General features: G+C 36.6%; 1 protein-coding gene across 12 annotated transcripts in view; it reads left to right on the top strand.

The window, feature by feature from the left end:
- JAK2 (Janus kinase 2) overlaps nucleotides 1-11,585 on the top strand; it is a 101,377-nt gene extending 89,792 nt beyond the window's left edge. For 10 of the 12 annotated variants that reach the window (XM_075137155.1, XM_075137146.1, XM_075137147.1 and 7 more), the window contains 4 exons: nucleotides 3,584-3,756; nucleotides 4,987-5,104; nucleotides 6,869-6,982; nucleotides 9,077-11,585. In XM_075137155.1, coding sequence (XP_074993256.1) covers nucleotides 3,584-3,756; nucleotides 4,987-5,104; nucleotides 6,869-6,982; nucleotides 9,077-9,184 — 513 coding nt within the window. In that variant the 3' untranslated portion in view covers nucleotides 9,185-11,585. Of the gene's footprint in view, nucleotides 1-3,583; nucleotides 3,757-4,986; nucleotides 5,105-5,394; nucleotides 5,491-5,963; nucleotides 6,074-6,868; nucleotides 6,983-9,076 lie in introns of those variants that run through there. The other 2 variants (XR_012670944.1, XM_075137154.1) reach the window with 2 other exon arrangements.
- Nucleotides 11,586-14,468: the final 2,883 nt, after the last annotated feature.

The raw sequence follows: 14,468 nt of genomic DNA, 5'->3' as shown, positions 1-14,468 counted from the left end.
CTTTAAACTGTAAATAATATTAGCTTATTTAGTAGAAAGAGCAAAGATATATGATTTCTGTATGAAGAACTAGAGGCCATAGAAGTGCCCAAAGCTGTAATTAATTAGTCGCTAGTCTCAAGGGTTGGTACTGAACATCCTTCACAAAATTCTGAAAAGGGGCAAAAACATCTGATCTTTATTGTGATATCTCATTTCCACAGAAAAAGGGCTTATGCCTACCCTAGTTTTATTCTGTTATTATACTTTAGATACAAGAAACTACAGACACTTTAGATTTCATTGTATGTTCGGTAGTTTGGGGAAGGAAAAGGAAAAACAAAAAGGGTGAAGGGGCAAGGGGAAGAGAGAAAAGGAAAAAAAAAGAGACAACCCACACACACACCTCATCAAGGCATGTACCAAAAATATTTTGAAATTCCTTTCCCCAATACCACATCAAAGACATGGAAATGGTAGGTTACTTAAAATTAATGAGTATTCTTCAGGCTATGTAGCCCACAGATACTCTTATTTTTGGTAATTATGCCCTGCCACATTCAGAGCAGAAGACTTTCCTTCTGCAGTATTCGCAGAAAAGGCCTGACAAGAATTAGGCAGGACAGTCTCTGCCAGGGCCGAGAAGTTCTTCCAGACATTCAAACTTTCACCTGGTGAATAGAGCTTGATCGTTCCCTCCTTGAAACTGGACTGACTGGGTAAACCTTTTAGCTACTGAACCTGGGGCATGGACAGAAGGACACTGCGTGCACCTTTCGCAGCTGATTCCACCTATTCACGTGCTGCACAGAAGCAAGGCTAGGTGGGTAGACTCCAGCAAAGACTCCTTGATGGGCAAGCAATGGAAAACACAAAATGTTCACAAGTCTGTGGCAAGTGTCAGTCTTTTCACAGAGAGGAGGGATTGAACATGTGACCACACACTCAGAGAGGTTGAAAAGCCCTCTGATCTGTGTCTCCAAAACAATAAGTCATTCTCCAGTAACAGGTGTAAGAAATTCTCTCAGTACTACTTCTGCAACAAAGTAACTGTTACTATGAGTGCTAGTACCTCGCTGAAAACAATGTTCCTTCAAGCAGAGGGTCTAACGCTCAGCACCACCTAGGAGGATGGTGACAGTGAATCTTTCATAGAATGAAGATGCGACAGGGATTTTTGAACACGCAAAGGCTGCAGCCACTTACCTGTTCTATTCTGTGGCCATCTCAGCCTGTGACCTGAAGGGTCGTAAGGTGCCTGCCCTGTTCACTCTCATAAGAAGCTGTGAAGCCTGCATATGTAAGTCTTCAGGCCTTATCCAAAGCTTTATCCAAAGCCTGAAGGAACAACAGTGGCAACGTATCTCAGGACCCTGGTCTCTGAGACAGAGGTATCTAATTGGAGGACTGGAAGGTGGATTTTGGCCTTTGAAGGCAGTGCAAGTACGGCAGGAAACTTTGGGAAATGAACTGTATTCAGAAGGTACAAGAAAAAGGTTTTAATGTGTGTGTACATACACATATACAAAAGAAGCATCAAAATATTACAGGTCTTCAGGATGGTGATGAAAAATCACAATAGCAGATGAAATGACTGCTTCCTAAGTACCAAGCACCAACCGAGAGGAAGGGAGCTAGAATATGCCTTCTGCAGATACTTAAGTGGGAAGACAGCCTGCTTTCCTGGGACAAAGCATGGGTACACACAGTATAGGAATGTGGGGAGTCCACATATAGGACTTGCTCTTAAAGAAGTATCTTTTTTCACTTCTAAGGGAAGCAAAGTCTAAGAATTACAGTGTATGTGTCTTGCTTTCCACTGTTGTTGCTGTACAACCTGCAAAGCAGAGGTTGTATTGATTGCTTTAAGATTTCACTCTAATCTGCAACATTCTGTTACTTCACCTTAATTAAAAACACTTAAGATTACAAAAATGGAATCTGAATGCTTTTGCTTCTTTTAACTGATCACTTTCCCCCTTCAGCTGTTTTTGCTTCTCTTGCAATGTTTGGTCTTTCAGCATCTCGCATCTCTTCTTTCTGCTGTGCGTTTCTGTCACTCTGTTATTTTGGGTTTTTTAATCAAAAATTTTTCTCCCTCTGCCTTGCTGCTCTTCTCTTAAATGTGTGAGAGAAATGACGGCATGCCTATACCTGAGGGTTAAGATAAGTATGTTTGCTTGCTTGCTGTGTTTTGGTTCCTTGCTACTTACTGGAAAAGGGTCCTGACTTAAAGGTGATTTTTTTTTGTGCATATCTCATACTGTGAAAAGCAGCATTTTCAGAGATGGCGTTTGCTAGTGGTGATGTTTCTGTAGATGCAAATTAGTGAAGCTGTCATTTGATGCAACTTGTGCTATTAGTACAGCTTGTCTGGTGGCAAGCAATAGGACTCTATATTCAACTCTAAAGAATCCTGACAATAGGATGGCAAATAAGGAGGTTAACTTCCCATGCATCTGATTTTTGGATGTTCTTTTTTGCTCTTTGGGCCCTGCATTTTGTTTATGCTGGCTGATAGGAGAAGAGGCTAAGAATAAATTTATTTTTCCATCTCTTAACGCTTAAAGTGCTTCAGGTGTCCTTGCTGGAGAGCCCAACTTTAATGATAGAAACATTTGAAATCACATAATTAAACTCAAGTGCGTTGTTAGAGTAGTGCCGCAGGGTTATGATTTCCACTTAGAATTTGCACGATTACAATTAAGTATCTCTCTTAGAATAGGTGTTTTCCAGACTAACAGAAAAATTTCTAGCACCAGAGAAATTTTAGGACTGTTTTCAGTACAGTACGTGGTAGTAATAAAAAGTTACAGCACGTACATAGGCTGGTTGTATCAGACGCCCGGAGTCTGGCTGGGAAGCAGCCGGGCCTGCTGCTGGCGGGGCGCGGGCCGCGGCGGGGCGGGGCGCAGGGAGCAGCCGTGGCACCTAGGGTGCGAGCGGGTAACGAGAGTCTGAGGGGAGGGTTAGACTTCGGTGTGAAACTGTTTCTCAGGTTTCTCACTTGAGAAGATAGAAAAAGAGAGAAAGAAATATTTTGGCATTAATAGTATCGCGTTGATGTTCAAAACTTTTGGGTTCAACGATGCTCGTAGAATAATTTATTGCTTTTCCATTGTGTTGATGGAGTGAGGTGCTGTCTTATGAAACTCTGGAACTGACAGCTTGCTTTGTGTTTCTTTTCACGTATGAGTCGCGTATTTGTTGACATTGTGCAGTGTCAACTTCTGTCCACCATTTATTGCTGTGTGAGCAGGACCTTCTTTTTTTAGTAATGCCACTACACACACTGGCTTCTTCCATATTTCTTCCGCAAACTGCATCTGGCCACAGAAAGGAGCTGTAACAGCTATCCAGCTACATAATCAAAAAAAACCACTTGGCTCTGACAGGTGCTTAGTCTATCTCCCTTCAGTTAAGGGAAGTCCCTGCACTTGAAGAAGTAACTCCTCAGAGAAGACAAATGGTCAAGCACACCGATTTTGGTAACAATCTGTGTTTGGTTTTAACTTTGAGGTTAATTCATCCCTTTAGGGGAAGTGCAGCTACTTAATGGTAAAAGTAACTCTTCTCCTATTGTGTTTATGAACTTTACACCTAGGGCATGGAGTATCTGGGTACAAAAAGATATGTTCACCGGGATTTAGCAACAAGAAATATCTTAGTGGAGAATGAGAACAGAGTTAAAATTGGAGATTTTGGATTGACAAAAGTCTTGCCGCAAGACAAAGAATACTACAAAGTAAAAGAACCTGGTGAAAGCCCTATATTTTGGTAAGTCTTCTTTTGGTATATGAAATCATGGCGTGTTTTCAATTTTTGCAGTTTCAGCCAATTGTTTTGCATATTGTGGAATTTTTAAGTGCAAACTCCAAGTCAGTTGCCCAGCATTGTAAAGTCACATGCATGATGTTTGACTTCACAGAACAGCATGTAGGACTTTTCAACATATTTTTCAAAAAAAAAACCCTAAAAATTACCAAAATATTTAAAAGAAATAGTATGCAACAGGGTAGATGTTCAAATATAAAAAAAATCCAAAAGGGCCTACTCCCCAGGATGCTTTCAAAGTTTTGGATCTTTCAGTTCCCTAAACACTGGTCGTTCATATCTTCTAGCTGAGATCTGTTGGGTAGAGATCTCTGTTGAACAGGTGGAGTTAAATCCCGCAGACTGTAATTAGCAAGGATAAAGTGCTGGGTTGAGTAGTCAGGTAGATGTCTGTATTTGGGCTTCCAGAGAAGGTCTAAGTTACTCCAAAATACAGTAATGGACCAGCAAGCTGCACTTAGCTTGGAAAGCAAAAGAACACTCTGTGTAGCCTGTGGGAGACTGAAGGATTATGAAATGGAAAGTGATAGACTATATTCAGAATGCGAAGTACGTACTTCAGTTCTGTTCTATAAAGACATAAATACCTTAGAAAATACACTGGCAGATAACTGATAAAAACCATTTTATGTCCTGATAGCAAAGGAAAATGCCTTTCTGTACACGTGATTTTGGTCTATATTTTAGTCTGCCTTAGGCAGTGTAAAAATGTCATATCTAAAGGATAAATAATACAAAATGGCATCTTAGTAGATGTTATTGGGAGTTGTAAAAGTTAAGTCCAGAAGTACCTGGGACACAGTTCAAGGCTCACTGAAAGTGATGGAAAGATGCTTACTGGCTGTAATTGTCTTTCTTTCCAGGCCTTATCACATCCAAATCTTGTTTACTCACACTACATATAAGAAAAATATCTACAACTGTGTTGGAAAAAACCAAACTTAGATATAGTTATCACTAACTGTGTTTGTTTAAGGTGGTTTGTGTTTTCAATACCAATTAAGTATTATTAAAAGAATAGTTACTAGTGAAGGTAGTGGAAGGAAATGAGAACAAATGCCTATGAACAAAGAAGATTTATTCATTAAAAAGATCAGTCTTATTTAAAAAAAATTCTTCAAAACCAGAAAAACACGTTACACAGAACAATATTCCTTTTACCATGTGTTGCAGGTATGCTCCAGAATCTCTGACAGAAAGCAAATTTTCTGTGGCCTCAGATGTGTGGAGTTTTGGTGTGGTCTTGTATGAACTCTTCACGTATATTGACAAGAGCAAAAGCCCACCAGCTGTAAGTACACAGTTAATGGTTCTCAGAGGTTTTTTGTTTGTTTATTTAAATTTTCAAAAAGATATAGCTTGTTCCTATACCTAAATAGGTTGATGTTTACGGATCCTTTTCTGGGATACCTTAGTGTTTATGAGGCAGCATCCAATCAGAAGCAGCAAGATGCTAAAAAGTATTAGTGTCAAGCTATAAGAAGGAAAGGAGATCTGAAAATTACCTGATAGTCTGTACAGATCTTATCCATCCTGTAACTCCTAACTGTTTGAAAAAGATTTTAAAATCTCTCATTATAGATTGTTCTTTCTCATCTCTGGTGGAGAGTAATCCCAGATGCAACAGCTTCACTGCAACACGACATGTATTTTTAATGCTATTCCAAATCTAAGGCTGAGCCAAACAAATACGTAAACATTAAGTTGATTTAAATAAGGTAACTTATTTTGTTATGTTACCAAAACCCAAGTTAGTAAGTTACTGAAGTTCAAGAAAGAAAGGGAGTGGCTTTTTGCAGACTGTTGACAGGCACTTTTAAAGATAAATACTACTTGCACACTGAACAACAGTTCTCCAATTGGAAATGAGATTCACGATCTTACTTATATCTAGCAGTCCTCTGCAGGCATAACAGAGGAGAGTTGAGCCTTATATATTTACTGGAGCTGTCCTCACCCTTGGCCAGTATCTCAGTCCTGGCAAATGTAGTTTTAAGAGCTGAACAACGATGATAGGCAAAAATGTACTTGGAAGATCTCTGCATTGACCTCAGTGGACCTCTTAGCTTCATCATTGTATCAAATTACTATCAAGGAAGAACTCTCAAGGTAGGGGCAGCTCTTCCTGCATAATAACATAAACATTGCAGACACCTGGAGTTCTTCATCAGAAGGATTATGAAATGGAAAGTGATAGAGTAAGTCATGGGCTTAGGTGGAATATAAATCAACTCTACATCTGCATTCACCACTTCATCAGGTTGGTTATCCTATTGATATGTATCAAGAAAAATTAATTTTACCAATTAGCGAAAGTGGTCTGTTTAGCTGTCATGGTCTTTATAATTATACATTGTTTCCCCAACTTTGGCCATTTGCACATTCTGCCAACGGTTGTTTCACATTTTCATGTCAAGGATCATTTAAGAAATTTATGTAGCATTGGAGGAAACACAATTCCTTTATGTTGTGCTTGGAAATTATTTTCAGTTAATAGTACTTCCTCATTTACTTTTGATCTCTGGCAATCTGAGTGAGATTTTAATCACGTCTTTGGGTTATGCTGATTTTTAGATAGCAAGATTTATCTAAGCCATTTTTGCTGGCTTTAATTATGCTGCTGTTTCTGGCCTGTAGTTACTGATTAATCTTGTTAATCTTTTGTATGATGATATCTGTTTTCTGTTTGACTGGGATTTTTCAAAGCATCAAGATCTTGTTTAAATGTTTCAGGGATCTCTTTAGAATTAGCTGTGAGGTTTATCCTTCTAAAACTAGTTAATCATCAGATGATGATCAGTATTTTTTAAGAAGTTTTTTCACCTATTGTTTTAAATTGTGTATGTATCATCCTATTATCCACACACACAAAAAAATCTGTAATTATTGATGTATTCTCTGGACTTGTAGTTTATAATTTTATCGTTGTTATATACTATTCTATTTATTATTATTATTATTTATTATTCTTATAAAAAAATTTCCCTTGGTAAGAATATTGCAGCATCTTTTTTTCCTTTAAAAATTATTTACGATAGTCGGCCTTCTGTTTCAGGAATTCATGCGCATGATTGGCAATGACAAACAAGGGCAGATGATTGTATTTCATTTGATAGAGCTTTTGAAGAATAATGGACGACTACCGAGACCAGATGGATGCCCTGATGAGGTGAAGTATTGTATTAATATGTCACTATAGTCTGAAAGGTGCTCAGTCAGGGTGAGTACCTGGTAAATGCAAACCTTGTGTTTCGTTGTGCTTGGATTACTGAAGTATTTATACAAGCAGGATGGCTGAGCTGTTATTTTATCAGTTGCATGATGAGTATAATCACATTTCTTTTCTGATTCTTTAGACTGCATTCCCTCAGGAGCCTAGAGTGTAGTCTTTCTAAATATATGAAGTAGGACTATTATGGCTGACTGCTATACTGGGGCACCCAGGCTTCTATCTCAAAATTTATTAAGGCAATGAGATTAGTATATAGAACTTGTTCCATGGAAGTCCTATATAGAGATTCTTGTTCAAAGCTGTGAACTGTGGATTCTTTTGAGGGCTGTAACATTTAGTGGAAGTATCTTAATATCTAAGTAAGGTTTTTCACATTTAATTCCAAGATTTAAATAACTCCTTATCTTGATTATTTTCCTTCTCTTGCTCTTCCCTCCTTAAGCATAGGGATACCCATGTTTATTATGTGTATTATTCACTGTCAAGCATTTTCAGCCAAGAGCTACCTGCAGACTGTAGGCACAGTTAAGTATATGAATCAGATTTTGTATGTTCAGGGCCTTCAGATTTGTATCACGTTGTTCGTAGATACTGAAATGTGTATATATGTAAAGCCATCCTGAGAGCACACAAATCAATTCAGTGTTCTTTGGTTTTTGCTAATACTCCAGGTGTTTTAAAAAATACTTTCATACTAGTTTTAAGTCTTGTTCTCTATTCAGTTCTCTATTCTTCTCTATTCTCTGCACTTCAGCTTAAGCCAAACTGGTAGGGCTGGGTAGGTGAATCAGTAGGGAAAGAATGTAAGTAAAATAGTTATGCTTTTTAACATGTACAACTTCCAGCTCAGATCAATTACTGCTTCTCTTTAAAATCAAGCACACTTGGCAATAATTTGAGAAATAATCCATTCAAACCTGGAGACAGAGGAGAGATCAGGGTCAAGTAGTCTAGCAGAGAAGAGAAAGAACGGTACTGGTGGGGCGGGGAAGCCTCAGGGGAAGAAATAATCTCTAGAGAATCAGAAGTCTCTGAAGTAACCTTTCTTGCATTATATGTATGAGTACAACAATTGTTGAATTGCAAAGGTTTGGCTTTTTGTAGGTAACCTGAATGTCATAGGTATAAGATAATACATAATTTGTTTCACTGAAACTGTGTCCAAACTAATGCAAAGGTTTCAATGTCTGACATTTCTTCAGATATCAAAGCAAGATGGAAATGTCTCTCTTTTGTCAGTAACTGTGCTCTTCCTGTTTTGATTCTGAAAGGCCAGTTATCACAGATATTAAATCTTGCAGGTGTCTGTGGCTTACAAGCTGCTTGAGGCTTGGGTCTAAAGCAGCGTGGAAAATGCAGGAGTTTTAGATTTGCTGAAAAATAAGGAACTGATGCTACTTTTTTTCCTAGGAGAAAAAGAGAAAACTGTTGCCAAATGCCTATTGTAATGGAAATCTCTTCCAAAAATCATTTAAATCCACTTCTATTAGAAGTGGGTTCAGTTTGCACAGTAACTTTTCTGGCTTATTTCTGATTGTATATGAAGAATAATTAAGAATTTAATATACAAATGTGGAGAAGTGTATGTTAACATTGCAGGGGAAGCTTAATTTAGAATTGCTGTCTTTGTAAATCTGATTTTTGGTCAGACTTGTAAAGCATTTGTCGTTTTAAACATTTTTGAGCTTTCCAAAAAATAAGAGCAAGCAAGAAGATAAAAACTTAGCAAAATAGCGTAAGTCTCTTGAAAGTTTCAAAAACTAGTTGACTTGAATTTCCATACTAGGGAAAAAAAAAAATCTCCTTTTATATAATAAGGGCTTTTGCAGAGCTAGCTATCCTCACTTCTTGCTGTCATTGGGATCAAGCAGATAAACTGACTGGTATAGCAAGACTTTAGGCACACTCTTGTGCCACTGTTGCTTGGAAGCATGAAGTTAAGTTGGATGTTCTTTGGACCAATTCAAAGTAACTATTAACTATTTGTAGCATCTGTTTACCTACTACCAATTTTCTTTGTTTCTTCTCCAGATTTATGCTATCATGAAAGAATGCTGGAACAATAATGTTACCCAGCGCCCCACCTTCAGGGATCTTGCTCAGCGAGTGGATCATTTAAGGGACAACATGGGTGGATGAGAAGACTGTCCCTCCTTCAGAGGATGCGTTGGAATGCAGAACAAAATGTACTTGGTCTGCTGTGTATAATTGACATATGTACACATGTGCATCTTACCTTTGCTGGAAGTAAAATCTGTGTGGCAAATATCCTATCTCAATCTGCATACTGAGGAATTCTGCTGGTTTTCTTTATCAGGATATATTTGTTACTATGAGAACATGCTGAAATTCTCAATAGGGAGAGAAATTATTTTTCTAAATAAAATAACCTAATATATGGTCAGTCTACAACACCATTATTTGCCTTACTTGGCAATGCAAAAAAGAGGTGACTTAAAATGTCATGAGATTAAGAGATGAAAAGACACTGTGTTTCCTTGTTGAAATGGAGATGCACAGAAAAGATTTCTAGAAGTCTTTTCACACTGAGTATATAGTGACTTGGCACCCTGTTTTGTGTGTTGCATAAGGGCTTGTGTTTGTTAATACAGTTTTATAATTTTTTCATTGTTGATGCAGAAATGGCTTCTCTGTATAACAAAATAGAAGTGGTTATGTAACCCAGAAACTTTTAATGTGCCTGTCTGAATCAGTTATCAGCCAGCAATATATGCAAAGAGATACAGTAGGCTGTGTGATGTACTGTAAGCATTTTGAGGAAAAGGGAGCAAATTGTTCTTAATTTGGAGAGCCAGAAAACCTACTCATCTGTGTGAAAACTTTAATTTAAAATGAAAAAGCAAACATGTTGTCCAGTTTTTCTTACTCTTCTTTTCCTCTGTTGAGTAAGTATTAGATTTCCTTTATATAATTGAAGATACGGTGATAACAAGTAGAAACGAAGCCATTTTATACAAGACACTGTCTTCAGTTTGTTTCTGAGTATGAAAAAGCTAAACATACTGCTTTTAAATGCTGCTCTTTTATTCTTTCCATTTTTGTAATTTTCATGCAGTCATAAGTGTATTTATAAATTGGGAACTTTTTAAAGCAGAATTAAAAATCTAGAAAATGCCCTCCATTTCACAGTTCCTCACTTTCCTGTTAAGATGGTCACCTTATACCTTCCTTCCAGTACACAGAAAAGAATGCTTATGGCCTAGTGTCTGATATGGCCAGTCACAACCACATCATGTCTATTTTGTAATGAAGTGGCCCAAGTTACCTCCTATTTCTTTCTGTGGTAATACCCAAGATAAGACTCTTTGGAAGGAGGAATTACAAATGCAGTTGCTCCACCCTCAGCGGAGGGCAAGGGCATGATCCCAGTTACTGAGAACCGGAAGGAGATATCAGAGCTACCTGAACAGGTTACTTATGCTGTATAATTTGGCTTTTGAAATAAGTCTAACAAAAATTCATGGACAAGACAACTCTTTATGCCTCCAGGCATAAAACTTGGGGATAATCTCATATCTCAAAGCAGTAAAGTTGCAGGTTTTGTTTATTTTTAGTTCAAATAATCTTTTTTGTTGTTTTTACTTATTCAGCATTATTTTTTGCAAAGTACAATGCTTGTTCTTCTTGGACTTTTGCTGAAAGTTCAATTAAGGGGATATAAACTTGGCAAACTGACCTGACATCCAGATTTGTATTTAAAATCAAGTGTTCATTTTTAAAATTTGTGGCAGTGTGTCAGTGAAACAGAGGAGTTACTTTCACTGTGAGGCCTCCTTAAGATTTGTGGTTAACTATATCCATCTTATCAGAAGTTTAAGTACCTCAACTTTAAAAAATAAAAAAATAAAAAAATCCTTACTTAGTGTAACATAGTGCCAGTATAGCAACGTTTTGTACCACTATAATGTTTCTCTCCCACAACCGCTCATACAAAATTATGATTTTATAATACGGGAGATTGCTAAATAGGGAGGGCAGCATCAGCCCTCTTTCTGCCCGTTGCATTTAATAATATTTCTGTTGACTTTCTTGCCACCAAGCACTTGCATAGATAATTTTTAAAACTAATTTTACAATCAGTTTTTAAGCTGCAAAGAACTTTAAAGTGCTTTGTTCAACTTAACATCTGTTTTCTCCATTTCTATACATTGCTCTAAGATTTAAAATTTTGTGCAAAAAATGTCTCTGCATGTGTAGTCTTAATTGTGTGTACGTGTTTTTTGTAACAAAAGAAGATAAAGCTTTAAAGCATTGAAACAGCATTTTAGCTGGATAACATATGCAGGAATTATGTAAAATTTGCAGTGTATGACACTCAGTAGCTAACTGGGTTCCAATATATAGTAGACTAAACATAATTTATGTAAAAATCTCAGGGAAGTTTGCGTAATGCAATGAAGAAATCTTCCAGTCTGCTATTTTTTCAAGTGAATAAAAAGTCTTTTTCTTGTTCTACTACAGTATGACTGATTACCTAGTCTATTTGATTGCATAAATATAGTGTTGAACTCAAGGATAATTTTTAAGTGTCTTGTGGATTTTTTTTTTTACTTTTAATACTTTCTAATTTTTTGAGAAAGCCATATCTTTACACTGCAGTATAATTTTGTGCTGTTGGTCAGGAACATACAGTCTTTTGTAACAAGTCTGTCTGTGCCAAGGGCTTGATCATTGGGGATGAGTATTCTTAGCTAGGTGAGTAGGACCAAGTAGAGCTTAGGACTCTTGGGGATGTGTGATCCTCTGCAGCATCAATGTTTAGGTCCTGGAGCAGACCAAATGGTTTTCCCAAAAAGCTGTTGAGGATGTAAATGCAATGATTTTGCTGAATTTGCTACTGCTAATTGTAGTAACCTTTTTAACAAACAAACAACACTGCATTTCGAAAGCTCTCAGATCTACAGCAGCATTGTATAATGCCATATTTTTGTATAGCCTTTGTGTTAACAGACTTAGTTCTTTGTTTCAGGAACTTTCTTCAGTTGGCATTGCATTTGTCCTACTTTAGTGTAATTATTATGCCACTCAAAATGCTGTGATTTTTTTTTGTAGAAAAAGTGCTAGTTTTATGCATACATGACTGCTGCTACAATGTAGAATTAAAATATTAACTACTGCTTTGCACTTATATTTGAACTGAAATAATTTTTCTGTAAGTGCACAATATATCTTACAGAATCTCTGCAAACAAGTATTGTCTAGTATAATATTGTTTTGTTGTCTGTTAGTATAAATATGTTAAGTTTCAAAATGAGTTTTAATATGTATTCCACAACCTTGCAATAGTCATGTAATAAGCCAGAGGAGGAATGAATTTTCAGGAAAAGAAACCCATGTTCTTGTCAAGTCCTAGGATTGATTAAAAGCTTCCATAGTTGAGATAATTGTTCCTAAACGTAGAGATGAATATAACTGTGAAAAGATATGTATTTTTTTGTTCCAGAAATTAAGTTTTTAATTGTTGCATTTAGTTGAGATGTTGACCAATTGCCTTGAAATGTGTGGGAAAAGATGTTATTGTATGAAGTATGAAGAAATGTAACTCTTGTGTAAAGAAAGCAAGCTTTTCAGGAATGTATGGTCACAAATGCCTGGAGGATAGAGTTCTGAGAGCAAAAGTAGAAGCGTAGAATAACAAGACTGATGGAAAAAGGCTGATGTTCAACACTGAAGAAACTTTCTGAAATGTGAAATGCACAATGATTTATGAAAAACTGATGTCTACTGAAAATGCCATACCATGACAAATATGTGCTGATATATTTCTAAACTGTGTATTGTCTGCCTTAAATCTAAAATACTCTCAGAGACCTAGCCTGACTGAAAAATACAAGAATTACTATACCAAAAGAAATTGCTTAAGGTGTGCCGTGCCAGACAGCAATTTGCATTTGGCTAAGAAGTTTTTTCTGAATTTTGCTTTTTGAATAAGAGGTTTACAATACTTTATATTAAAGTAGAAAAAATCCCTTTAGGGAGGGGGGATAAAAAAAATGACACCTGCTACTTATGGTTGGACTGCAAACATTTGAACACATGGTTTATTGAAGAGAACATGAAAGGGATATTTTTCAGAAAACTCTGTATCGATACCTGAAACTTAACTGCGCGTTTCTTTTGAGTTTGGATAGTGAAAATAAAATAACTAAATACAATGAATGGCACATGCCTGCCAAGATTTTCTTTTATATAATACCTAAAACTAGTTACTGGTGTTTAAATTGCTACTGAAGAGAGCTGGTCTGTTTAAAGGGATAGAATACAGCGCATACAACTTTGTGACCTTCCCAGAAGGGCCATATGTAGCGTTTATTTTTTGGAAGGAAAGTACATGTACCAAAGTAAAGTATTGGGTATACTGGGTGCTTCCTAATGATAAGACTGGGGTTTTTAATTTTTTTTTTTTTAAGTTTTCATTAAGCTAATTATTTTGGGATGAAGAAGCACTCCCCTTTTCCTCTCAGTATTTAGAGAGAAGCAAGTCTGTAAGACAGGGACCACTAACAGATTGCCTGTTATCAGACTACAGTTCTTTAGAATTTCTAACACAAACTCTTATGAAACCACTTCTTGATTTGCATTACTTTGTCGTCTTTTCATATGACTTTCCTGTAACTTTACATGAAAATTACCACCACTTACCTTGAACAGAGTTGAATGCTGTTATTTAATTTTGAGAAGTACAATGGCAAAACGGAAAATATGTGTATAAATATGAGCATGCAAATATATACTTAAGCTGCTCTACTGTGGTGGAAGTAAAAATTAAGCTAGTTCAGTTACACTTCCTGCACATAAAAGGCATCTTATTCTCAGAGCAGATGGCCTGAAGATTTTATTTTCTTTTATGTGACAAAATACCATCCCGATGAAGTTTAAAGGTTATTATAGGTAGTGTTCCTGCTGTTCCTCCCAACACCTCCTGACATAATTGGGGATCTTTAATTGTTCTAGAGAACAAATTTCTGGGAAAATGAAGAAGTTTGAAGCAGAAAATACTGTAGGAGATGTAATAATGTCATTAAGCATGTTGTCCCCGTGTCATAAAGTGTGGGACAATATAGCCTTCAATTCGTTGTCATGTTATGCAATAGTGTGATGCTCTGCCTGTACTCTGTGATAAATATTCATAGTGGTTTTAATGAATTTTGAAATTCAGGTTTAAAAACCTGTCAAACTGCAGTCAGACTAAGTGAAACATTATTTGTGGACAGTAAGAAGAAAAGAAATAAGAATGTCCGGTGTTTGCAAAGATAATCCCAAAATATTATGTCATAATTTTAGGAAGGATTCAGGAAGGCATTTGAAAGAAAAAATTAATAGAAACTAATCATGTTAATTGTATAAAGCAACGAAGGCAGCAGATACTAGTTCAGATATTTATCTATTGTAGAGTACTGAC

This window comes from Calonectris borealis, chromosome Z (assembly GCF_964195595.1).
Source record: "Calonectris borealis chromosome Z, bCalBor7.hap1.2, whole genome shotgun sequence".
NCBI lineage: Eukaryota > Metazoa > Chordata > Aves > Procellariiformes > Procellariidae > Calonectris > Calonectris borealis.
The sequence above is the reverse complement of the archived record's forward strand: the minus strand, read 5'-3'. Positions and strand labels throughout refer to the sequence as shown.